At 39.4% G+C, this 26,231-nt stretch overlaps 1 protein-coding gene across 1 annotated transcript in view; it reads left to right on the forward strand.

Annotated features, from left to right (window-relative positions):
- The window catches only part of Zbtb11 (zinc finger and BTB domain containing 11), a 38,976-nt gene extending 17,770 nt beyond the window's left edge, over positions 1-21,206 (forward strand). The window contains exons 4-11 of the mRNA XM_055594045.1: positions 4,498-5,339; positions 5,692-5,868; positions 10,757-11,002; positions 13,090-13,234; positions 15,262-15,379; positions 17,941-18,099; positions 18,212-18,387; positions 19,065-21,206. Of these exons, the coding sequence (XP_055450020.1) occupies positions 4,498-5,339; positions 5,692-5,868; positions 10,757-11,002; positions 13,090-13,234; positions 15,262-15,379; positions 17,941-18,099; positions 18,212-18,387; positions 19,065-19,582 (2,381 nt within the window). The 3' untranslated portion in view covers positions 19,583-21,206. The remainder of the gene's footprint in view (positions 1-4,497; positions 5,340-5,691; positions 5,869-10,756; positions 11,003-13,089; positions 13,235-15,261; positions 15,380-17,940; positions 18,100-18,211; positions 18,388-19,064) is intronic.
- Positions 21,207-26,231: the final 5,025 nt, after the last annotated feature.

The following is a 26,231-nucleotide window of genomic DNA, read 5'->3' on the forward strand; positions in this document are numbered from 1 at the left end:
TCATTGAATTTTAGGAAGTCTCTAATTTCTTTTTTCATTTCTTCCCTGACCAAGCTGTCATTGAGTAGAGAGTTGTTTAGTTTACATGTGTATGTAGGCTTTTTGTTATTTCTGTTGTTCTTGAGGTCTAGTTTTAGGCCATGATGGTCTGATAGGATACAAGGGATTATTTCGATTTTCTTGTATCTGTTGAGGCTTGCTTTGTTCCTGACTGTATGGTCAATTTTGGAGAAGGTTCTGTGAGGTGCAAAAAAAAAAAAAAAAAAAAGGCATACTCTTTTAAGTTTGGGTGAAAAGTTCTGTAGACATCTCTTAGGTCCATTTGATTTAGGATCTCTCATTATTTCTCTATTGAGCCTCTATCTAGATGACCTGTCCTGTAGTGAGAGTGAAGTGTTCAAGTCTCCCACTTTTAAGGTGTTGGGATCAATGTGTGATTTAAACTTTAATAATGTTTCATTTACAAATGCAGGTGCTTTTGCATTTGGGGTTAGATGGTTTGGATTCTAATGTCCTCCTGGTGGATTTTTCCTTTGAGAATGAACTGCCCCTCCTCATCCTTTTTGATTAACTGTGGTTGAAAGTCTATTTTATTATATATTAGGATAGCTTCCCCAGCTTGTTTTCCAGGTCCGTTTGCTTGAAAAACATTTTCCCAGCCCTTTACTCTGAGGTAGTGTTTATCTTTGTTGCAAAAGTGTATTTCTTGGATGCAGCAGAATGTTGGATCCTGTTTCCACCATCATTTTGTTAGTCTGTGTCTTTTTATTGGGGAATTGAGTCCGTTGATGTTGATAGGTAATAGTGATCAGTAAATTTGTTGTAGAATTCATGGTGTTACTGTGTTTCTATGCTTGTTTTCTTTTAATTTTTTGTTGTGACGTTATATATATCTTGTGTTTTCTTGGGTGTAGTTGATTTCATTGGATTGGAGTTTTCCTTCTAGCATTTTCTGTAGGGCTGGGTTGTTGTGTAGATATTGTTTAAGTTTAGTTTTGTCATGGAATATTTTGTTTTCTCCATCTATGTTGATTGAAAGCTTTGCTGGGTATAGTAGTCTGGTTTGTCATCTGTGGTCGCTTACAGTCTGCATGACATTTGCCCAGAACTTTCATAGTTTCTGTTGAGAAGTCTGGTGTGATTCTGATAGGTCTACCTTCATATGTTACTTGGCCTTTTTCCCTGGCTGCTTTTAATATCTTTTCTTTGTTCTGTAGATTTAGTGTTTTGACTATGATGTGACGTGAGGAGTTTCTTTTCTGGTCTAGTCTGTTTGGTGTTCTGTAGGCCTCTTGTATGTTTATGGACATCTCTTTAAGTTGAAAGAATTTTCTTCTTTGATTTTTCTTGAAAATATTTTCTGGACCTTGGAGCCTGGAATCTTCTTTTTCATCTATTCCTATTGTTTTAGATTTTGTCTTTTCATGGCGTCCTTGATTTCTTGGGTGTTTTGTGTTTGGAACTTTTCTGATTTTATTTTTTCTTTGAGAGGTGTATAAATGTCTGCAGTTGTATCTTCAGTGACAGATTCTCTCTTCCATCTCTTGTATTCTGTTGGTGATGCTTACCTTTGTGAATCCTGATGTTTTCTCTAAGTTCTCGAGCTCTAGGGTTTTCTGTTGTACTTAGTTATTTATATTTACTATGGGTTTATCTTCTAGTAATGCTGCTGTTAATCCTCAGCGGCTGTATAACCAAATCACTACACAGAGACTGGGTTTTTAGTTAACCTAGAACACAATGCTGGGCAATATTTACTCCTTCCTAAACCTCCAAGCCCTCAGTTTCCTAACATTTAGATTTCCCACATTATACTTGCTTTTTGTGAAATCTTAGGTCTGGTTCATGCTCCACGTCCTCCAAGCTCTCTCCTCCTGCTCTGCTCTCCTTGTGCTCTCCCCTGGAGCTCCTCCTCCTTCTCGCCCCTTCCTGTTCTCTAGCTCCTCCCCTCTTTCCTGTCCTCTGGCTCCTCCCATTGCACAACATTGTATCTAGTTGCTTTATTTGTGTCCTGTTTACACAAGAGATGAGACAGGATGCTTATAGTGAGTATCACAATGCAATATCCAGATTGAAAGTTGGGGGTGGGGAAATCAGCATTTGAATTAACAAGGGTAAGGCATATACATTTTAAAAGAACATTATACCAACAGTTTTCTCTATTGATGCTAACTCTGTTTTCATGTCTTGTACTGTTTCCTTAGTCTGTTTGAATGTGGATTCCTGTCTTTCCATGATGGCCACTATTTTTTGTTTGTCTGTTTGTTTCCTCTCTATATGCCATTACTTGTGCCTCTACTTTTTGGCTGTATTTGCCTGTATTTCTTTGAGAGTTTTTTCATTTTCTCTTTATGTGCTTCTAACAACTGGATAAGCATAGATAATTTTCCTGTGTTTCTGATGAATTAGCATATCTAGTGATTTGGGGGGTTGCTGGCGAAGCCATGATGTTCTGATTTTTGTTGGATGTGTTCTTATGCCGACTTCTAGCCATCTGCTTATCTGTAATCTTCGCTGTTTATTCCTGGAGTCTGTACTTCAGACTATGTCCGTCTGTCTCTGGTGTCTGGAGTATTCTTCAGGAATATGAGAGAGATCCCCCGGTTTGAGAGTGGATGTTGGTGTTTCAGTTGTTAAGGGAGGAAGGTTGCAGGTGCATGTCCACAAGCGCGGCATGTGGATGAAAGTGTGCCTTGAAGGACAGGGTGCTAGAGGCTGTAAATGCCTGGAAGGGTGAAGCTTAAGTGCAGGAAGGGGCTGCTGGCACTGTTCACTGTGCAATGCACAATGCAGGAGCCCTTACTACCTCAGTGACCTACAGGCCTGTAGTACTGTCCTCCTGGTATTCAGATCTGCCATGGGCTCCAGGAATTGTTTGCCTGGACTCCACTGGTAGACCCACAGAACAGGGTCTCCAATGTTGAGAATGCTGTCCCAAGGATCCCTATGTTGCCCACAGTGGGGATGTGGGTGGGAGGGATCCGATGTCTGGTTCCTAGTGTATAGGGACCCTGGATCTGGGGCTCTGCACGTACTCACTTGAAGGTGCACTCACTTGCTCGCAGGCCTAATAGGAAAGCACAGGGGTTCCCCCTGTTTTCTACTCTCAGATTTGTGTCTGTAGGGGTAAATGAGAGTGTAGGAGATCCATCAGCTCAGTGGTGTCCACTGTTTGGCCACCAGGCAGCCATCTTACTGTCTTAGTCACTGAGCATGGAGGCTCCTGCTTGGGCTAGCCGCTGCCTGCCCTGCGGCAGTTGCAGACCCAGGAGGTCTTTCTCAGTCATGGAGCAAGGAGGCTAGTGCTTGGGGCAAGGGGAAGTGCATCAGGGTTGAATATTCGCCACCCTCAGTTACCGGAGATATCCACAGGGGACCTGGATCCAAACTGTCCCAGCTCAAATGTCGTCCCCTCTCGCCCAGGAAGCCTCAATGTTGATGTTCTGGCTTCAGCTGCCCCTCCACTCACTGGAGTTTTGTATCCTGTGCTTCTCAAATATGGTGTGCACTTGTCACTGCCATCTTGGACTCTCAACTATAATTTCCAAGCAGAGTGTTTATGGCAGGTATCTTATGACCTGCAGTTTATGTCATTTGATTCATTATAGAAAATAGTAGCCCTTGCTTTAAATTGTAGTTTTGTTGTTTTGTGCTTTTTTGTTTTGTTTTGTTTTGTTTGAGATAAGGTTTTATGTATTCCGGGCTGGCCTCAAAACTCTGTAGTTCAAGAGATATGACCATATGTGATAGACCACAACTTCCTGCTAGTCAAGAGGTCTACCAACTAAGCTGTATCTGTGGGCTCAATTTAGGTGGTGGTTGTTTTTAGTACATTTACTTGCTGTGGGTGTAGGTGTGTGAGTGTAGCTGTGTAGGAATTAATGTGTCAGGCAAGGCAAAGTTGTAGAGGTCTGAAGACAGTTTGTAGAAATTGTTTCTCTGCTTCATTGTGGGGTTTTTAGGGATTGACCTTTACCCCTGAGTCATGTCATTGGCTCCAAATATTTTTAATGTACACATGTAGAACAAAGTGTGTTCAATTAAAATTTTATGTGGACTGCTATTATTAGAAAATACAGCTATCTATAATAAGCGAAGAGAGGTAAGGGGATAGGTTGGTTGGTCCCTGTCTATTCACTTTCCTACCCCCTCCCTTTTTTACCCTCTATTCTCCAGCAACTGTTTCTTGAAGGGAATTGAGGAACCCCCAGGGTTCTAAAGGAATACAGTTTGAAAATGGCTGCCTTATAACAACTCTTAAGGTAGTAAGTTTGTTATTATTTTCTTCTTTACTAGTAGTTTAGAGACTCAGCTTATGGATGTGAGTTATTCAAGTTGTTTAATAGCAACCAAAAATGAAAGAAAATCCAGTGGTGACTAATTGTAGAATACATGGTCACAATATTTTTTTTCTTGTCACAAATCTATATTATCCTTATAAAAGTAGTTTTGTGATGACTGACTTTTTTGTTCCTTGCTTTTTCTTGTTTCATACAGGTTTTTGTAAAGCAAGCTTTCTTCCTTTGCTGGAATTTGCCTATACTTCTGTACTAAGTTTTGACTTTTGTAGCATGGCTGATGTAGCTATCTTAGCTCGCCATCTTTTTATGTCAGAAGTTTTAGAAATTTGTGAAAGTGTACATAAACTTATGGAAGAAAAGCAACTAACAGTGTATAAGAAAGGTGAAGTGCAAACAGTTGCATCTACTCAGGACATACCAGCACATAATGGCACTACAACACCACCTGTGACTAGGAATGAAGCAACCACAGCTTTGTCAAGTGAACTTGGGCACTGTGAAATTGTACTTCTGGTAAATGGAGAATTGCCAGAAACAGAGCAGAATGGGGAGCCAGGACCACAGCCTGTGCCTCAGGTTTCTCCTGAGCCTGAAGCTAGTGTGTCCCCTGTAGAGTGTGTAACTGATGCCCATTCTGAAGTGGAAACTGCTAACTTAGCAACAACAACCAGCCAACCAGAGCTAGAGCCTGCAGTCATCAGAGAAGATGACACAGTTGCTAATGTTCATCCTAAAATTTCAAAGGAGAACATAATCAGTACCTCTCAAGAGGACAGTGATATAGGAAATGATATATCACCTGAGGACATCTGTGCCAAAGACTTTCCAGATCATAGTCAGAGTCCTGGCCAACCTTCAAAAGATGAGGAAACTCTAATTGAAATCACAGAAAAGACAGACTCAGGCCCAGACGATGATACTTACAGAAGCAGGCTTAGGCAGCGGTCTGTTAATGAAGGGGGCTACATCCGGCTACACAAGGGCATGGAGAAAAAGTTACAGAAGCGGAAAGCCATTTCGAAGTCAGCAGTTCAACAGGTATGATATAAAATAGGTTGGTCGGGTTTTTTGTTTTTGTTTTTTTTGTTTGTTTGTCATTTTAGTCAGAGGGCATTCTAGTAATGAACTTATCCTTGTAATAAAAATTACGTGGGAGGGGAGATGTACAGGGAAGCAGTTTACTGCTTGAAGCACTACATGACCCGTGACTTTAAAAATGATAGTGAAGCTAGACATGATGATACATTTGAGGCAAGAGGATTGATGTGAGTTTGAGGCCAGTCTAGGTTTCACAGTACCAGGCCAGCCTGGGCTACATAGCAAGACCATGCTTTGAAAAAGAAGAGAAAAATGAATGTATTTTCTTAAATTGTGTTTTCTGTCTGCTTAGGTGGCCCAGAAATTAGTTCAAAGAGGGAAAAAGATGAAACAACCAAAAAGGGATGCTAAGGAAAACCCTGAAGAGACGTCTCATAAATGCGGGGAATGTGGAATGGTTTTTCAAAGACGATATGCGTTTATAATGCATACATTGAAACATGAAAGAGCTAGAGATTACAAATGTCCAGTAAGTACCTGGAAGCTAACTGAAAATAAGCCTAAATTCAAAAATGGAGTCCATCTTGCTCACTGCTCTGTTATTCCTACAACTCCTTTTTTATTGTTTTTGTGTTTCTTTTCTTTCTTTTTCTTTTTAATTATTCTTTTCTTTTTTCTTTTTGTAAAGATGAAGTCTTACAGTGTAGCCCAGTCTAACCTTGGACTTAAGGCAATATTAATTCAGGCTTCTAAGTGCTGGGATAACAGGCATGCACAACCATATCACCCAATTCTTTCTTATATTGTTAAAAGATTCTGATTCATGTTATTTACTTGCCACACCTTAATGTTCTTTCATCTGTGTTTCCTCAGGAAGAGGACAGTGAAAATATTGTTCATAGAAACTACAAACTTGGGGCCAAAGAGATGGCTCAGCAGTTAAGAATATTTGTTATTCTTGCAGAAGACCCAGTTTTGGTTCCCTGTACCTTCTTGTGTGGTGCAGATGCATACATGCACATAGGCCTGTGTGTGTGGTACATGTACATACATGCAGGGAAAACATGCATGCACATAAAAATAAATCAGTCTAAAAAGTAAAAACAAAAAGGTAAGGTAACAGAATAGAACTAGTCAACTAAATTCTGTCTGCTAATAAGCATGTATTAAGTGATTCAGTAAATTTGAACTAGATTTTCAACAGAGAAAGCCGAGAGCCAATCACAGTTGTACATAGAACCAATAAAAGCCTCAATAATTGATGGTACTGATTACTTTGATACTAGGAGCGATTACATTGCCACCCCTTAGCCAGGAATCTCCTTTCCCTTGAAAAATCACAACTGCCCTAGTGAGCACAGTGTATATAGTGAAAGGAAAAGTTTGCTTGCTGAATATTGAAACCTTTTTAAGATCTTTCCTCACACAAACGCTTAACCTTAAAACAAAATGCTTTTTCTGAAAACAGAAAGAGAAATCTAAAGTTCAATAACAAAAGACCTAAAGATATTGCCAGCCAGAGCCCAGAGTTGAAACTGAAAATACTGCCTGCTCTTTGTGTCTCCTCCTCCTCTTTTATTTTTGATTGGTGTTGGGGATGGCTTCTAGGGCCTTGCACATTGCTGGGTATGTACTGTACCACAATTAGTTGGGTTGTTGTTGTTATTGTTTTATTTTATGGCCAATTAGTTTTTAAATGTCTTTCTCTAAAATACAAAGAAATATCATAGATCTTTGGATTCCAAGGGGGAAAAAGGAGTTCTGAGGAATCAAACACCTTATTGGAAAAAGCAAAACCTCTCACAAGCAAGGAGGAATGGTAGTGTACTCTCATAACGATAGCATATGGGAGGCTGAGGAAGAAAGACTGTGAGTCAAGGACAGCCTTGACTATATAAATGAAAACATGTCTCAAAAACGAATCAAGGTCCACAAAATGTAATTTATGTAAAAAAGAGATTGCATCTGTAAAACAACCAAATACAGTCTAGCCCTCAGTATTGGTATATTCTACACCCACAGGTTCAGCTGGTGCATGTCAAAAATATTTGTAGGGGCTACAGAGGTGTTTCAGCACTTAAAAAACTCTCTCAAAAAAAAAAAAAAAAAAAAAACAAAGAAAAATAGAGAGACAGAGAAAGAAAAAAGAAAGAAAAGACAACACCAAGAAAAAACACTTGTTCTTGCAGATGACTCAGGTTTGGTTCCCATTACCTGTGTGGTAGCTCACAACCATTCATAACTCCAGTTTCAAGGGATCTGACTCTTTTGCAACTTCTGCAAGCACCAGGTATACATACATATTGTGTAGACTTTAAATCAGTCTTAAATATGTTAATGTTTTAACGTAAACTCAGTCCTAATGGGTTAATGTTTTTAGTTTTGTTTTGTTTTGCTGTGATAAAATGGTCTAAAAGAAAGAATTTAAGGGGAAAAGGTTTATTCTGGCTCACTGTTGAGGAGTCCAGTACATCATATTAGGGAGGTCAAGGCAACAAGAGCGTCAAGTAAATATATGGTCACATCAGGTCACTAGTCAGGAAGCAGAAAGTTCTGACCGGTGCTGCTGCTCAGCACCCTTTCTCCCTTAAGTTACTTTTATTGTGTATCTTATCACAGCACCAGGAAAAGCAACCAAGACAGTGTCAGATGCATACCAGTGGACAAAACCACATCGAGGAAACACCAGCTTTTAAATAAAATGTATATGGCCTCCAATAAACAGTGATCCAGCTTGAAGACTTTTTACCTTACGATGGATTTATGATGATGTGACCCCATTGTAAATGGAAGAACATCTAGATAGTAACAAGTATCTCATAAAAGTAAGGTGTACAATTGAATAATGTTCCAGAAAATAGAGCAAAGGATAAATTAGAAAACAGGAGTGATGGGGTGATTAGATTGTTTATAAGTTTTTAAGTAATGTTTCTACAGCATGGATAAAAAGAAATTCTTAAGGGCTGGAGAGATGACTCGGCAGTTAAGAGTACTGGCTGTTCTTCCAAAGGTCCTGAGTTCAGTTTCCAGCGTCCACATGGCAGTTCACAACCAATTATAGTGGTTGTGTCTCCTCCTCCTCCTCTTCTGATATGCAGACATACATTCTGATAGCACTCATACATAAAATACATAAATTAAAAATTTTTTAAAATGTGCAGAAAGAAGGAGATTCTTTTTGTTTTGTTGTTTTGTTTTTTTGTATAGCCTTGGCTGTCTTGGAACTCTGTAGACCAGGCTGGCCTTGAACTCAGAGATCCTCCTCCTCTTCCACCCAAGCGCTAGGATTAAAGGTATGTGCCACAGCTGCCCTGCAAATTCTTAACAACAACAAAAAAGCCAAAACATGTTTTCATCTTAAAAGGTTAAGTCCAGAGCTAGGCATGCTGGTGTATACCTTAGATCCCCACACTCAGGGAACAGTAGCAAACAGGTTTCTGTGAATTCAAGGCAAGCCAGGGCTACACAGAGAGACCCTCTCTTTTGTCCAAAAAAGACAAAAGGAGGTTTTGCCCAGAAGATTGGATGTCAAGAAGAAACCTGTATGAAAGTATTATTATGAAGCTTGCATCTAGGAACATGGAACAACACAGTGAATTTCAGAAAGGCAAGAATTAAAATTAGAAGACAAGAGGACAATCTGTTTAAAATTATAGAGGGAAGTGAGTTCCCTGTACAAAGCATAGCCACACCATCCATGTCTGTAATGGAGGAAATACTCTCAGACATGGAAGATTTTGGAAATTTTATTAAACCCCAGCTGTCATGCAGGTGTTGAGGCTTGTTTGACTAAAATGAGCATGAGATAGGAAATGGAAAATTGGATTCAATTAAGCAGGGTCAAAGAATGCATCAGGGCAATAACGGAGGTTGACCAGGGTGAAGTTATGTACAAAGAGGAGGGACAGTCAGGTAGGTATCAACAGAAAATGCCTTCACAACACTTTCAATAAGGTAATGAATTGGGGTTTGTGGTTTTAGTGAAGTGCTTTAAATCTCCTAGACAATTGGGGAAGATTTTTAGTGATAAGGTCGTAAATATAGAGACTTAAGCAAAACAAAGTAAAAATGGAAAGATCCAAGTATATCATGTAGCCCATGTTTGGTAGCATTCATGATAATAAGCATGTATAGTGCTCTGTAATGTAGCATGAGAGGCTGAGGTGTAGGGGGAGAGTCTGGGTTCTTCAAGGCCATCACGGACTTCATGCTGAGTTCAATGCAGAAGGGACTACAGAGGGAGAATCTGTCCAGACAAACAAAAAATCACCTTATATGAATTAGTTGTAATTAGTATGACATTGCTGTATTATTAAACTGATATGATGGAATCATTAACACACATAGTGTGGAGAGGATCAACTGTATGCACTGTACATACTGTCAGAAAATAAACATCAGGTGGTGCAGGCCTGTAATGCCAGCACTCAGGGAAGCAGAGGCAGGCAGATCTCTGTGAGTTCGAGGCCAGCCTGTTCTACAGCCTCAAGGTCCACAAAATGTAATTGATGTAAAAAAGAGATTGCATCTGTGGTAGATTCTACACCCACAGAGAAACCCTGTCTTGAAAAACTAAAGTGGGAGAAAAAAAAGAAAGGAAATAAACATCAAAAGACAGTAAGAGCTAATTTAGAGGTAAAGGGAGATAAGGAGTCAGGAGACTGGTTATTTTTAATAACCAGTCTGGTTATTTTTATTTTTCATTATATTTTTAATGAAAAAAATTTTTATGGTGAGCATATATATCCTCAATTTATGAGCACATAATAGCTTCCCTAAACCACACTAACTTTACAGTCTGAAAACTGACCTAGTCTTATACTTTAATCTTTTTAGTCCCTCTTTCATTTCTACCTAAAATCTCTTGGTATTGTTATGTTGATAATACTGTGTGTTTAGTCTTTCTTGGTGGTTGTGCCAGAGATCAAACCAGGGCCCAACAGATTAGGCAAGCCTTTGTCTTGTCCCAAGTGACATACAAACTCTCCTTTTAAGACCCAACTTAAGTCTACTCTTAATTAACCCCTCTTAAATACTTCACCCTTTAAAAAAAATAGACAATTCCTATGCTGTGTCGAGATTTTAATTCTCTCCAGTCTTATCCTTTTCATCTTTATAATCTGGTACCTAGTGCTTTATTGATTTACTTATTTTCAGACAGGGTCTCATACAGCCTACGCTGTCATGTGCATATGTCAGTGTGTGTATGTAGGTTGCTGTGTGCCACAGAACATCAGACTTGTAGGACAGTCCTTACCACTCTGAGACAGCTCCCTGGATCCATGTATATTGTTTTTTAAATTATGTATTTCTTTATTTATTTTCATAATTATAACCAAAATTGTAATATTGAAATGTGCATTGATTGTCACTTAACATTTTATATAGGAAGGACTTCTGTTTTTCTTTTTTTTTAGTTATGTAAGAAGCAGTTTCAGTACAGTGCCTCGTTGCGAGCACACCTTATACGACATACGAGAAAAGATGCACCCACTTCATCTTCATCCAGTTCCACTTCTAATGAGGCATCAGGAACATCATCTGAGAAGGGAAGAACCAAAAGAGAATTTATATGTTCTATATGTGGAAGGACATTACCTAAATTATACTCTCTCCGAATACACATGCTAAAGCACACAGGTGTCAAGCCACATGCGTGCCAGGTAAAGGCCTGCTTATTCTGTTACTTAAAGGAGATTGGAAATGAACTGTGATGATGAGGTGGGTTTTAAATATACTGTGAAATCATCTTCACTCTTATAAAATGTCAGGTTTGTTGCCTACATTAAGTGTGATTCCTTGTTGTAGTCTTTAATTTGCTGTCTGAAACTATCATTTGAAATGTTTTGGTGCCCAGAGGACATGGTGGATGAGAAGAGCTATTCATCACCCTAATCATCCCTTAGCCTTTAGTAGAAATAACCTGTAGTGAAAAAGAATGTGTGGCATAAGCAAACACTGCTCAGAAAAAGTCCTTTCTAAGCTGTCTTTTTGCTGTTACTAAGGATTGTGGGTAAGTAAAGCCAAAACTCTTGGTTAATGAATCCTGTGATTACCCAGCTTTGGGCTGTTTGGAACATGAGAGTTTTGAATAACACTAGTAGCCTTACATGGCGTCTCTTTTATTATCAAACAGTTGTGGAACCAATATAGTTTTGTGTTAATTTTTATTAGAACTTCACATATGAGCGCTGCATCTATACCATATCAGCCCCTCCTTCGCCTGTCTCCAGCTCTTCCTGTGGCCCCTCATCCATGATTGCTTTTTAAATTATTATTGTTACATATATATGTGTGGTTTTTAAAATTCATATGAATGCATATACATGTGTATACACCCTCCTGGGTCTATTTAGCTTTACTCATATGTGTCCAGGCATGGCCACTTGGGATTGGACACATTATGTGTTCCTTGAGGAGACTAAGTCTCCCTCTCTCAGTATCTATTGATCACCCATAGCTCTTCATCTAGGAGTGGAACCATGTGGAATTTTCCTGTTTTGGGCTTGTCAGTTGATGTTGTCATTGTGAAGGTAATTGTTCTGTTCAGGCAACCTCACTCTTGACAGTCCATGGGTTCAGCATCCCTGACGGGTGGAGAAAACGCCATTTTAGAGTAGATGCCCAGGTTCTCTGCTGTTCAGTGTCTTCCCCCTCCCCTTTTTCGAGATTTTTCAGTCATTTGCTCCCTTCATTTTTACCTGTTTTGGATCTCTGTAATAGTCACCATTTTTTGCAAAAAGAAGCTAACCTTATCTGTAAAAATAAGGATAAATTTTTAGCCTGACAAGGTTGTGCACACCTGTAATCCCAGCACTCAGAGAGGCAGAGGCAGGTGGATCTCTGTGAGTTCAAGGCCAGCCTGGTCTACAAAACAGTCCAGGACAGCCAAGGCTACACAGAGAAACCCAGTCTTGAAAAACCAGAAAAAGGGGTGGGGGAGGATACATATTTAGAATAGTTAGAAATGAAATTAGTTTAGAAAAATGGCAGTAGAAAATGGTCTCTGGCCACAGGTCTCTTTTAAGCATCTTATTATATGAAAATAGAATGTGTTATAAGAGAACCCTTCGTCAGTGTTTATTTAGTGTTTTCAGCTCATGAACAATCTGTTTTATTTTTATTGTTAATCAGTGTTCTTTCCTTCACTGTCCCAATTATTTTTGAGGTTAAGCTCTCTGAATTGCATTCATGTGTTTAAACACTTAAGTATTGAATGAGCCTCTGTTCTTCAGTGGGAAGACCACCACTCAAAATGTATGTTCCGTGGGAAGTAAACACAGAAATAAGAGTGTAAAACTTCTCAGAACTGTTGACATTGCTATATTTATTGTGCTTAACAACAAAATTTCCCCAAAGGATTAGAAAGACTGAAAATAATGGTTCTTCATCTAGAGATCAAGAATAACCATTTTCTGTGGTGTGTTGGGTAATGAGAAGTGCTTTTCATTACTCTCACATGCCTGAAAAGGTATGTATTTTGCCAAGCTGGCAATGATTTTGCCTTCTGTTGTGCATACTTTCAGAAAGATGGCAGTTGTACTGAGTAAGAAAAGGGGTCAACTAGCTAAGATCCCTGGTATTTATGGCTTCATCTTTGACAATGCCATTTTGCTAGCTTTAATATAATAAATTACAGTTTAATTAAATTATTTAATATTTTTGTCTATAATGATATTAGGATTTTTTGTTCATAATCATCTGGAATAAAATCTTTTTTGTTTTGCTGCCTTAAACATTTCTGTTATAGGTCTGTGGAAAAACTTTTATTTATAAGCATGGTCTAAAATTACATCAAAGTCTCCATCAGTCACAAAAACAGTTCCAGTGTGAACTGTGTGTCAAGTCATTTGTTACCAAACGGAGTCTTCAGGAACATATGAGCATTCACACAGGTAATTTAAAAAATGTACTGACATAGTTATAGTTTATGTTTTCATTTAGTATTATGTTGATTGGTCATACTGTAATGATACCAGAACATTGTATTCCCAGCACTTGGGACCACGAGGCAGGACAGTGATGAGTTCAAGGCCAGCTTGGGTTTCATGTAAGTTCTAGGGTAGTCTGGTCTACATGGCTGGGCCTTCTCTGAAATTTCTGTTAGCCCCCAAGTAGAGGTAATTGTATTAAGATGCTCAAAAGCTAATGTCTACAATTTTTTATTGAGTAGTAAAATTTTAAAGTTTTCTTAAATACAATTCTGATTAGCCTTATTTTTATAGAAACTTTTTAAATTTTATTTATTTTGTGTGTGTTCATATGTGTCTGGCATTTGGGCGCTGTGTGTATGTGTAGAGAAGATCAGAGGACAGCTTTCAGGAGTCAGTCATCATGTGTGGGTATGAGTTGTTGAAGTCAAGTCACAAGGCTTGACAACAAGTGCTTTCCTCCCTGAGCCTCACATACTAATATAGTGATGCATTATACTAATTGTCCTGGAACTTTTGCTGTAGACCTGGCTGTCCTAGAACTCAGAGATCCTCCTGCCTCTGCTTCTCAAGTCTTGGGATTAATGGTTTACATCACCATACCTTCAAAACTTCTAAACCACATCATCAAGTAGTCATGGCAGTGACTCTACTCTTGGTTCCCATTTCTTTTGTTTCTGTCAACCTGTTAATAACTGTGGTAAATAACCTGTGTCAGGGATAGCTGAGCTGCAACAACTATGGGATTCCCATTCTACAAGGGATTGGAAGGACTGGCTGGGCAGAGGTTAAGGGAGCAGTAAGAGCTTGGTAGGCAGGCATGTCCCCTAACCTAGAGGTTACCCTCTCCATCTCCTTTGAACAGTTTTCCTGTTACCACTCTCTTTACCTCATCTCCATTGAGGGCTCCTGCCCAGTTGCCCAGTCCTCTCTTATGAATGCTGTGACTCAGCTCTCACCTGCAAAGGTGTCCCTGTGACAGATTACACCAACATTTTTTTTTAAAGATTTATTTATTTATTTATAGAGCATTCTGCCTGTATGTGTGCCTGCAGGACAACAGAGGGCACCAGATCTCACTATAGATGGCTGTGAGCCACCATGTGGGTGGTGGGAATCGAACTCAGGACCTCTGGAAGAGCAGCCAGTGCTCTTAACCTCTGAGCCATCTCTCCAGCACTACACCAACATTTTAAGTGTATCTTGACAGTACTACACTTTTAAAAGGAAATAGAAAAATTTTTTTCTCGTTAGTTTATTTATTTTTTTCACTTTGCATCCTGCTTGCTGATATCATTCTCCTACCCTTTTCCCCCATTCCTTCTCCCATTCTTCTCAGAAAAGGGGACCCTCCCCATACCAACTCTCCTCAGCACATCAAGCTGCATACAAACTAAGTGCATCTGCTTCCACTCAGGCCAGAGAAGGCAGCCTAGTTAGGGGAAAGTGATCCAAAAGCAGGCAATTCTTCCCATGTCACATACAGCCCCCCTTCAATTGCTAGGCAACTGACATTAAGACAAAGCTGCCCAATAAAGCTCCCCCATATCTTGCCCATATTGCAAGATATGTGTCAAGTGCTAAGGTCCAGTCCATGCATGCTCTATAGTTGGTGGCAACCAGTCATTTTATGATGGCATGCTGTCAACTGAATCTACCATGTGAAAACAATTCAGAATTCTCATTATGATTATGACCACATATTACATACATAGAAAAAATATGATTCCCCTATTGTACAGCCACGACAATGCACAATATTTGTGAAAGAATAAAGGAAGGCAGAGAAAATGCCAAGAACATAAGCCCAACAATATAGTCAAGTGGAAATAGAAAATTTAGTAAAGTTTTTTTCCAGGCTTTTGTAAAATGTCACCATTTGTGTTTTTTCTCTTGTCTGGATAAAATTTTAACTCTGGAAATGTAGTGAATTATGTTGAAAAGAGGACAAGATTATTGGATTTATAATATGGCTTTTCATTTTCTCTCAGGAGAGTCCAAGTATTTTTGCTCAGTTTGTGGGAAGTCTTTTCACAGGGGCTCTGGACTTAGCAAGCACCTTAAGAAACACCAGCCAAAGCCTGAGGTCCGAGGCTATCACTGTACACAGTGAGTATTAAGATGTGACATTAATTTCACTATCTAATCGCCCTTATTTGAATGTTGTTTGTTTTTTTTTTTTTTTTTTTACAAGAAAACATACAAAGTTAACATTAAACTGTAATTTCAGTTTACTGAGTGCTCAGTCCATCGTAACTCTTAACTGTTTAAGAGTTTGGTTTTTGTTTTTGTTTTGTATGTGTGTATGTTTTAAAGTAATTTAAAGAGACTTTCCAAGGCTCTGCCAAGGGGTGAAAATTGTATGGGAGAGGTCTACATCTAGCCAAGCTCCTTTGTAGGGGGTTCCTACAGGGCCTTTGCAGATCCTACTCAGCAAATTTTCAGTCTCACACATCTATGCAGCTTGATTCTCAGAACTCAGAAAGAGGTGAATTTTGAAAGTTCTTATTCCCCAAAGCATCTCATTCTCATCCTTTTGATGTTTTCATTTCTATAAAATGTATTCCTTGTCCCCAAGAGACACTGGCTAATGTATTTGGTTTTAAATGTTGTCAACAAACAGCTGTACTCCAACCACACAGCTACAGGAGAGTTGGGATATAAATAAAAGGAAAAGATAGGCTTCTTCGGTGAGCTAGCCAATAGATTTAAAGTCTTAGGTATAGGCCATGTGTGACAGTACACACCTGTAATCACAGCTCTGATGCAGGAGAGAGGCAGGTAGATCTTTGTGAGTTCAAGGCTAGCCTGGTCTGTACAGTGAGTTCCAGGACATCCAGGTCTACATAGTGAGACCCTGTCTCCAAAAACAAAACAAAACAAAGAATCCAAAACAAACAAACATAAAAGTTATAGATCTTTATAGATCTTTATAGTACTAGAAACTTTTACTAGGTTCGCTGGCTGTTGTCTTCAAGGCTAAGCTCTGGCAACCAGAGTATGGGTCAGAGTAAAATGCTGTAAAACCTTAGATAGTAACTTTTTCTGTAAAGATTAATTTATTTTTATTGTATGTAAATGGGTGTTTGACTGCATCTATGTATGTGCATCATGACTGTGCCTGGTACCTGCAGAGGCTGGAAGAAATTAAATATCATGGAACTGCGAGTTACAAGCTGGTTGTGAGCTGCTGTTTGGGTCCTGGGGATCCTGAGTCCTCTGCAAGTGGTCTTAACTGCTGAGCTGTCTCTGCAGCCCTAGTGTTTTTTTGTTTTTTTGTTTTTGTTTCTTGTTTTTGCATTTAACCAGTTGCTGGCCATGATAAGTGTTTTTTGTCTGTGTCTTTGTTTTTTGTTTATTTTTTGAAACAGGGTTTTTTCTAGTTAGTCTTAGCCGTCCTGAGTCATTGTTTCTTGAAACAGGGTTTCATTCACTATGCAAGCTCTGGCCAGCCTAGAACTCCCTGGGTTATCCAGGCTGGTCTTGACCTCACAAAAGAGATCTGCTTGCCTTTAATGCTGGGATTAAAGGCATATGCTACCACACCTAGATTCAATATATACTGTTGATAAGTCCCTAGACTCCCTGATAAGGTTAACCAATTGATCTCCAACTTTTATGTCTAAAGAGGTTTTTGCCATTTCCTACTCTGCTGTACTTGCCAGTTTCACTACAGTTAGTCTTATTTTAAAGTAAAGATACATGGTGACAGGTGCCTGTAATCCCTAAACTTGAGCTCAGGCAGGAAAGTTGCATGTTGGAGACATGCTTGGGTTACAAAATAAAACTGTTTCAAAACAAATGACAACAACAACAAAATAGACAAACAAACAAACAAAAAACCCAACAACAACAATAAAACCCCCAGCAAATATAGGGTTTAATATTTTTGGTTTTTGAGATAGGGTCTAAATAGCTTTGGCTATTCTGAAACTTGCTGTGTAGACCAGGCTGGACTTGAACTCACAGAGTTCTGTCTGCCTCTGCCCCTGAAGTACAGCTCCTGGCCCCAGGTACAGTTTTTGTCAGTACTTGCTATTATTACACGTGAAAGAAAATCCAGCCCATCTGGCTTGAATGGAAAGGAAAGTCTGGGTCTGCGTGGTTTAGCCTAAGCTGGACTCAGATTGATTAGTGTCTGGTTTCTCTCAGGCTCCATATGGACAAAGTCTGGCAGTGGTTTCAGCTTCTCATCCTCTCAACTTCCAAATTGTCAAGATTATTTTCTGGTAGTTCCTGTAAAAGTCCCGAGTTTCACTCTGACTGGATCAAGTTAAGTCATTTGGCATCCCTAAGCTGATTACTGCCACCAAGGGAATGCTATTATTGTCATTGACTAGGCCTGAATCATTGCTTCATTCCTAGTGTCAGTGATGAAGCCTACCTTCTGGAAGTGGACAAATAGGAAGGGGTTGAAGGGTATGCAAAAAGAGGGATGAGGAAAGGTGGACAGTAATTCACTTTGTGCTAACTTTTGGGAGTTCTGCATGATGCCTTCTCAAGCATTTTGAGTGTTTGATAAAACTTAAACCTTGCATCCTTGATGCAAGACTGAAAAATTGGATCTCTCTCTCTGATGAATAATTTTGTGAAGCTTCAAAAACAATATAGTGAATTCTTGGAGACTTGCTTTTAAGATGATCTAGTTGGGTAATTAAACTTTATTACAGATGTGAAAAAAGTTTCTTTGAAGCTAGAGATCTACGCCAGCATATGAATAAACATCTTGGCGTGAAGCCCTTTCAGTGCCAATTTTGTGATAAATGTTACAGCTGGAAGAAAGATTGGTATTCCCATGTGAAGTCCCATTCTGTCACTGAGCCTTACAGGTGAGTAAACCTCAGAAGGACCTAAACTCTTATGAGAAATATACCAAATTTAAGTTAATTCTTATGGCCATTATTACTTTGCAAAAAGTAATTTGGGGCTTCTATATTATAGGTGTAATGTATGCGGCAAAGAATTTTATGAAAAAGCTTTATTCAGAAGACATGTAAAGAAAGCTACTCATGGGAAGAAAGGAAGAGCAAAGCAAAATCTGGAACGGGTGTGTGATCAGTGTGGAAGGAAGTTCACTCAGCTGAGAGAGTACAGGAGACACATGAACAACCATGAAGGTAACGTGGATTTATCGTGATAGAAGAAGGCCAAGTAGCATTCTTATTTTGTCAGCTCTTTTGCCTGTTATCTCAGGAGATTAATCCTGCATCTAGAAAGATTTATTTAAGTGACAGAAATGATACTGAGTCTGAGAACTTAATTATTTGGAGGTTCTTTTTTTTTTTTTCAATATTTTTTTATTTATTTGATGTTTTCAATATTTTTTTATTTATTTGATGTATATGAACACTCTGTTTTCATGCACGCCAGAAGAGGAAATCAGATTCCATTGCAGATGGTTGTGAGCCACCATGTGGTTGCTGGGAATTGAACTCAGGACCTCTGGAAGAGCAGTCAGTCCTCTTAACCGCTGAGCCATCTCTCCAGTCCTATTTGGAGGTTCTTATCCTAGGAATATAAGATTGCAGTAAAAAGGATAAGATCATGACAAACTCACAGTTGTTCATTGGTAACTTCTATTATGAGAACACTTTTTGAGAGATTATAGTGTAAAACCTTGATTAGTCCATTGAAAAGTGTTAGATGCTAATTAAAAGATTACAGTAGTAAAAGGGAAACAGTTGTGGAAAACGGTACTTAACATTTGCAAATCGATTTATGTATATATGTATTGGAATTTGCTACCTTACCTCACACACACATTTTTTTTTTTTCTTTTTCTTTTTTTCAATAGGTGTTAAGCCCTTTGAGTGCTTAACATGTGGAGTAGCTTGGGCTGACGCCCGGTCACTAAAACGTCATGTACGAACACACACTGGTGAACGGCCCTATGTTTGTCCTGTATGTAGTGAAGCCTACATAGACGCTCGAACACTTCGTAAGCATATGACTAAATTCCACAGAGACTATGTGCCTTGCAAAATTATGCTGGAGAAAGACACTCTGCAGTTTCATAACCAAGGAACTCAGGTGGAACATGCTGTCAGCATCTTAACTGCAGACATGCAGGAACAAGAGAGTAGTGGGCCTCAAGAGCTTGAGACTGTGGTGGTGACAGGAGAAACCATGGAAGTTCTGGAAGCTGTTGCAGCCACCGAAGAGTGTCCATCAGTGTCTACGCTTTCTGACCAAAGTATTATGCAAGTGGTTAACTACGTGTTAGCACAGCAGCAGGGACAGAAGCTGTCTGAAGTTGCAGAAGCCATTCAGACTGTGGAAGTGGAAGTGGCACATATGCCAGAAGCAGAGTGAGTGCAGCAGCCAGAGCCAGCTGCTCTCATAGAGCTCATGTTTACAGTCAGGTAACATGGAGACTTCCAATGTGAAACTCTGCACCGTTGGTGACATTACTAAACTCCGTGTCTGACCCGTGAGGTCTGAGTCCACTTTCTGTAAAGAGACTGAAAACAAAAATCTGTTGGAAGTAGTTGATCATGGTATGCCTTTTATGAATTAATGTTTATAAATAACTGTACTAAATTTAAAGATAAGCAGTTTCATCTATATTTTGACATTTTATTACATATTTTGAATTTAAAAGGCTGCACTTAGCTTTTCTGTTTCTTCTTAAAATACAGAGGTTCTGTGACTAGTTGCTGTTTGTGGATTTAAAAATTCTAATATAAAGCCTATCATAAGATGCATAAATATATTACATTTTAAAAATGCTTTAGATGTATGATTCTTGACTTAATATTTATTTTAACTGCTTCTGAGTCAGAATCTATTCTGTCTTAAGGCACTTAATGAGTTCTGTGTTGTAATCAAGTTTGCATAATTTATTTATCTGTATGGGAGACCCATATGCAAAGCTAATTTTAAAATACCATTAAAATGCATGAGATGCCTATTAAAGCCTTACTCTGTACTATCTCTTCAAGGCAAGTAGTTGGCCATGAGCAAATAGTACTGTTATTGAACACTGTTGATGGGAAGTTTCTGCTTGATAACATTGACTATAAATGAGGAGGAAAAAAAAAGAAAATGAAAAAAAAAAACCTGTTTCTTTTGCTGAAGAATGAGCAAGTTAACGAAGAAGCTATAAGTTTGCTATGTTTTAGCTTTTGTATCATGTTTGTTTAAATTTGTTAAAAAACTGTACATCTACAGTGGTAATATGGATACCATATAATTGTTAGATAATTTCAGAATGTTGGAAGTTCTTCAATGCAGCCCTCATTATACTACATTACATTGAAAGACTGATTATGGTACTATCAAATTGCTGAAAGTATTTTGAAAAGTTACCTTAAAACTAAATTATAGTCATTCATGTTTTTGATTTTTTTTTTCTTTTTAATTTTTCACCTCTGAGTTGTCAATTATCCAGATTTTGAAAATAACCATGGGGAGAAGTCACATTTCTCTCTAGAAAACTATTGTTCAAGCTATAATTATTAAACTAAGCTTTTAGGTATTAGAAGCTTTCAAAGGTATATAATTAAGATATAAAACAGATTATATGTAAATCATTCCTAAAGCACAAGAAATGAATGTGCCTTGATGTACATATATAATATTAAGATGCTTATTCCAATATATGTTCGAAATGGCTTTAAGGTTAAGGAGTAAATGTGATAGCCCTGCATGCATTTTCTTGCATATTTAATGTCTGCATTTGCAAATTTGTTGTTATTTTAACAGCTGTGTGGCTTTCAGTTTTAAAAGTGAACTATATATAGCCCATGACTTCATAAAGGCTATTCATTGGTCATGTCCATCAGTTAGTGAGAAAGTATTTCAATGTAACTAAAATTTGAAATTGTCTTTTATGTTCCATTTTCACCATTGTTGTTAGATTTAGTTAGAAGTATAAGATCATTAATGTATGTCAGAAATATGTAAATAAAAGATGTTCAGTATTGTTAAAAGCAAAGCTTTGGAATTGAGCTTGACATCTTTTTCAGTCTATACCTGACAGTGATTACTTTTGAGGCTGTGGTCTATGCAATGCACTTACCTATTTGCAAGGGTGGAAGCCAAGAGTTAACCTTATCTGGTATCTTCCTTTATTGTTCTCTGCCTTATTTATTTGTTTATTTTCTACTTACACTTTTGAATTTTGTGCGTGTGCATGCCTTTGCATGTGTATGTGTGAGCACATGAGTGCCTATGTGCAGGCACTCTTGCCAGGGCATACATGTGGAGATGTGAGGACAGCTAAGGGGTTGGGCTCTTTTCTCATCACGTGGGTCCCCAAGATTGAACTCAAGTCATTAGTCTTTGTGGCGGGTGCCTTTACATACAATTATCTTGCTGGCGCTCCACCTTATTTCCTTAAAAGTTTTGGCTAGACTGCCTGGCCTGTAATCCCCATGGATGCTTATTCCTCACCCCTGTCCAGCACTGGTAGAACAACAGCTGCACTTTTATCATAGCCAGATTTTATGTGTGTTCTGGGAATCTAAACCCAGTCCTCATGCTTGCGTAGCAAACATTTTACCTACACTGTAATCGTCCCAATCCCTAGAGTGAGGAAATTAACACGTTTAAAATAGCCTTTAGGGGAAACAATTTATTAAAACCTCTTACTCAGAAGTTTACTCCTATGACAAAATTAGTGGGAGAGCAAATAACTGCCAACTTCAGATGAGTTAAATTTATACAGTTAGGGTTTGGGGCAGTGGCGGTGCACACCTTTCATCCTAGCAGATACAGATCCCAAAGTTTGAGGCCACTTAGTCTACAGAGCAAGGTCCAGGACAGCCAGGGCTGCATAGAGAAATCTTGCCTCAAAAACAAACTAAGAGTTAAAAGCTCATACTGCTCTTTCAAAGAACCTGAGTTCCAGCAGTCTACATCAGGCAACTCATGAGCTGCAGCTCCCAGGGGATCTGACCACTCTCATATTCTGGGAACCTGCATGCACATGTGGAAACTCATATAGACACAGCAATTAAAAGTAATAAAAATAGAGCTTACACAGATATAAAGGGCACAAAGAGCCAGGTGCAGAAGTGCACACCTGTAATCCCAGCGCTCTGGGAGGCAGAGACAGGCAGATCTGGGTGAGTTTGAGGCCAGCCTGGTCTACAAAGTGAGCCCAGGACAGCCAAGGCTACACAGAGAAACCCTATCTCTGAAAAAAAATAAAATTTGCACAAAGAAAAAAAGTAAGCTTCTAAAACTTTAACATAGTTTTGTGTTGCTGTACTTTAAAAAAAACAAAAAAAACAAAAAACTTTATCTACATTTCTTATATCTGTTTCTCCCTACTCCACCCAATCCCTTCTAACATCCTAACACCAAGTAAGAGAAAGGGTTAGTAGGAGACGGGGTGCAGTTCTCTTTCTTAGCTGCTTCCTGCTAGTTAGGGTCATCATCGGGTTCCTTGGATGGCTCCAAGGAACCAAGTTCAATCCTTGTTTCAGGAGATCTCCAACTTCTTGTCTCATTGCATCAATAGCAACAGGGATCCTGCAGAGAGAAAGCAGCAGCAGCCTTGTTCTTTCTCGGAGCTTGTATCCTGAAAGGTATATTCATCTTTCTCTACTGTGCTGTCTCCTCTACAACATTAGCCATTATTTTAAACCCCACATTGGGTGCCAAAATGTTTAAAAGAAGGAAAATCCCAACAGTTCTATTTTACCAGTAAAGACTCAGGAGCCAGATGCTGGGGTGAAAACCTGCTAGCTCAGAGAGGCAGAGAAAATAACCAGCTCAGCTCAGGTCTGGATGATAAAACCCAAAAGGCTCACTAGCTCAGCTGACAGCCCAGGAGCAAAAGGCCAAACAAAAAAACAAAACAAGCAAAAACAAGCAAAAAACCCAAGGCCAGAGGCTTACTATCTCAAAGCCCAAAAAGTCAGGGAGCTGAGGAGCTGAAGCCTAAACTAAAGCCAGAGCTTGAGCTTATAGCTCTTCTTCTCCACACTGTCTTAAAAACCCCTCACCTCAAAGTCCCTCCTACTCTCTAATTCCTGTCAGCTGGTGTCTTGCTCTGCCTCTTCTTGAACTAGGGTTAACTTTATTAAATCCTGTTTACAGAAAGCTCCTGGATTAAATGTGTCCTAGGGCTGGGTAAACCATAGCATAATCACCTTGTTTACAATGAACAGAAAGTTCTTGGATTAAAGATGTGTAATAGCATTCAACCAGACCAAAGAAACAAGGTTTTACAGTTCACAATTTTGGGGTTCACCATGGGATCAAATATCCTGCAGTAGTTTTGTGATTTTTGTGGATTTAATTGTGTGTTTGCAAGTGGGAATGTGTGCCTGTGAAAGCCTAAAGAGGATGTTGGCCCCCTGGAATTACAGCTGGTTTATGATCTGTCCAACAGAAGTGCTGGGAGAAAAAAAAAAACTCCCGAAGGTTCTCCTAACCACTACATCACCACTGTGGTCCATGTTTTGTTTTTTGAGACAGGTTTTCATACTGTACTCTCAACCAACCTGGAACTGGCTATGTAGAGCAGCAGATGCCTGTAGTACTTGTCCCACCTTTGTCTCCTGAATACTAGGATTGCAGGTGTGTGCCAGCCCAGTACCATTGTAATGATACCATATGGGAAAGTATTTTATCTATAGTGAATCTGTTTAGAAACACATTGCTTTGTTCTCAGATGAATTGTCTCCTGATCAAATCCTGAGTATTTGAAGAAACACCACTGTTTTTGTTTTTGAGCCAGGGTCTCCTGTAGCCTGGACTGGACTTGAACTCGGTGTGGAGCTGAGAATGAGCTTAACTTGTGATGCCCCTGCCCTCCTGCCTTCACATCCCCAGGACTAGGGTTACAGACATGCCCCACGACATGCAGTTTATGTTGTGTTGGGGATTAAACCCAGTTCTGCATGAATCCTAGACAACTCTACCACCCCAGCTATGCCCCAGCCTTTCTGTTATTGCTACTGCTGTTAAGCAATCTGTATCACAAAAGAAACTTAGTGTTAGCAGAAACCAATTCTCTAACATATTTGAATGTGTGGACATGTCTGTGTGTGTTTATAGCCCAAGTAGGCTCTGGCCCAGACTGGTCTTGAGTTCAAAGTTCTGCCTCAGCATCCTGAGTGTTGGATAATAGGCAGGAGTCCCCATACTGCATTTTTCTGTGGCTACTTATGTCAAGGGACAGTGACTGAAGAATTTCTCCAGGTTACTTAGACTTCTGGATTTGTAGCTTACATCTCTACGGTTTACTGTTTGGAGTTTTCCTCTATGTATACAGGTATTTTGTCTATTTTCTATGTAACTATTTTTTGTTTTGTCTATATATGTCTATGCACTACTTTTGTACCTGATGCCCATGAAGGCTGGGAGAGGGCCTTGGATCTTCCGGAACTGAAGTTAAAGATAATTGTGAACTGCCATGTGGGAGGTAGGAATTGAACCTGGGTTGTAAGAACAGCCAGGGCTCCTAACTATTGAGCCACCTCTGTAATTCACTTGTTCTTATAAACTCTCTATACATGTGTCCTATCAAACTTGCAGTCCCCTTGGAATTTCTTACCAAGTCAGATCAAGTTAGGCCTTAACTCTGCTGATCTTCCAAATTTATCAGCAAATCTGTTGAAATGTGTGGAGTGGAGGTACTTACTTTTTTAACATATCATGTTTATAGTCTATTGTCTCATTTTGGGGTTTGTTGCTACTTTTGTTGGCCTTTTCCCAAAGGGTATGAGCTCTTCTGTATCAGGTTCTGCTCTATTTTGAATATTTTCCTGTTATCCAGCATTCATGTTGAACATTGATCCTGAAAGTAGCATTAGCATTGGTGCTGGGGAAAAGGTTCAGCTTTGAAGAGCACTGCTTGCTCCTGCAAAGGACCTGGGTTCAGTTCCCAGCAATCACATGGCAGCTCACAACCATTTTTAACATACTTCCAGAGGACCCAGGACCTTCTTCAGGCTTCTATTGGTATCAAGTGTACAGACATACATGGAGGCAAAACACCCATACATGAAAATAAAATAAAATAAAACGTTGTAGCCTTTGGAAGATGATGATTAGGTCATGAAGGTTCCACCTGCAGAAGAAATTAGTGCAGTAACAGGGCTAGGTGCTTTTAGGCCCTTCCGCTTTCAGCTAAGAGAATGCAAATGCCATTAAGATGAAGAGGCAAAAGCTGCTTCATCTTGGACTTCTGCCTCCAGATATGTGAGAGAATAATTTATATTCTTACCACAGTATCCATAAATTGCCCTTCAGGTATTTTGATCTAACAGCACAAATAAACTCCCCGGCCTTACCTCAGGGAGCCTGTTACCCTTATGTTGAGAACTAGTCCTTCCAGGTCAGTTTGCTTGTTTCTGATAGGGTGCTCAAGGGACTAGGTATTATTTTATATCAACTGTGCAGCCTGTGGCCTCCCCATTGGACAACTGCGGTTTGAATTCTTTCGTAATGTGAAGACAGGTCCATTATTATGTCAGTGAATGTTTATCTGGCTTTTACACCTTGACTCAAGTTCACTGGCAGCTGGGCTTGGTGGCACACATCTGTAATCCCAGCACTCTGAGAGGCAGAGGCAGGTGGATTGCTGTGATTTTGAGGCCAGCCTGGTCTACAAAGCAAGTCCAGAGCAGCCAAGGCTACACAGAGAAACCCTGTGTCAAAACAAAAACAAAAAAAAGCTCACTGTCTTCTGTGGCCCCATTTCATCTCTTCACAGTTTGTTAAAAGCCTTTAAGACCAATAGTCTCAGCAGGACATAAGTGTGCACCTTTACTCTGCCCACTGGGAAGCAGACGGATCTCAGCTTGAGGCCAGCTTGGTCTACATACTGAGTATGTATGTATCAGCCAGGGCTGGCTGTTTGGTTTTTTGTTTTTGTTTTTTAAAGGGTTTTTGGTTTTTTTTGAGATAGGGTCTCACTAGATAATTCAGGCTGTCCTGGAACTCACTATGTAGACCAGGCTATCCTCAGATTCACAGAGATCCACCTGCCTTGGCCTCCTGTGTC

The sequence above is a fragment of the Psammomys obesus genome, unplaced genomic scaffold, assembly GCF_907164565.1.
Source record: "Psammomys obesus unplaced genomic scaffold, mPsaObe1.curated_primary_1811, whole genome shotgun sequence".
Taxonomy (NCBI): Eukaryota; Metazoa; Chordata; class Mammalia; order Rodentia; family Muridae; genus Psammomys; species Psammomys obesus.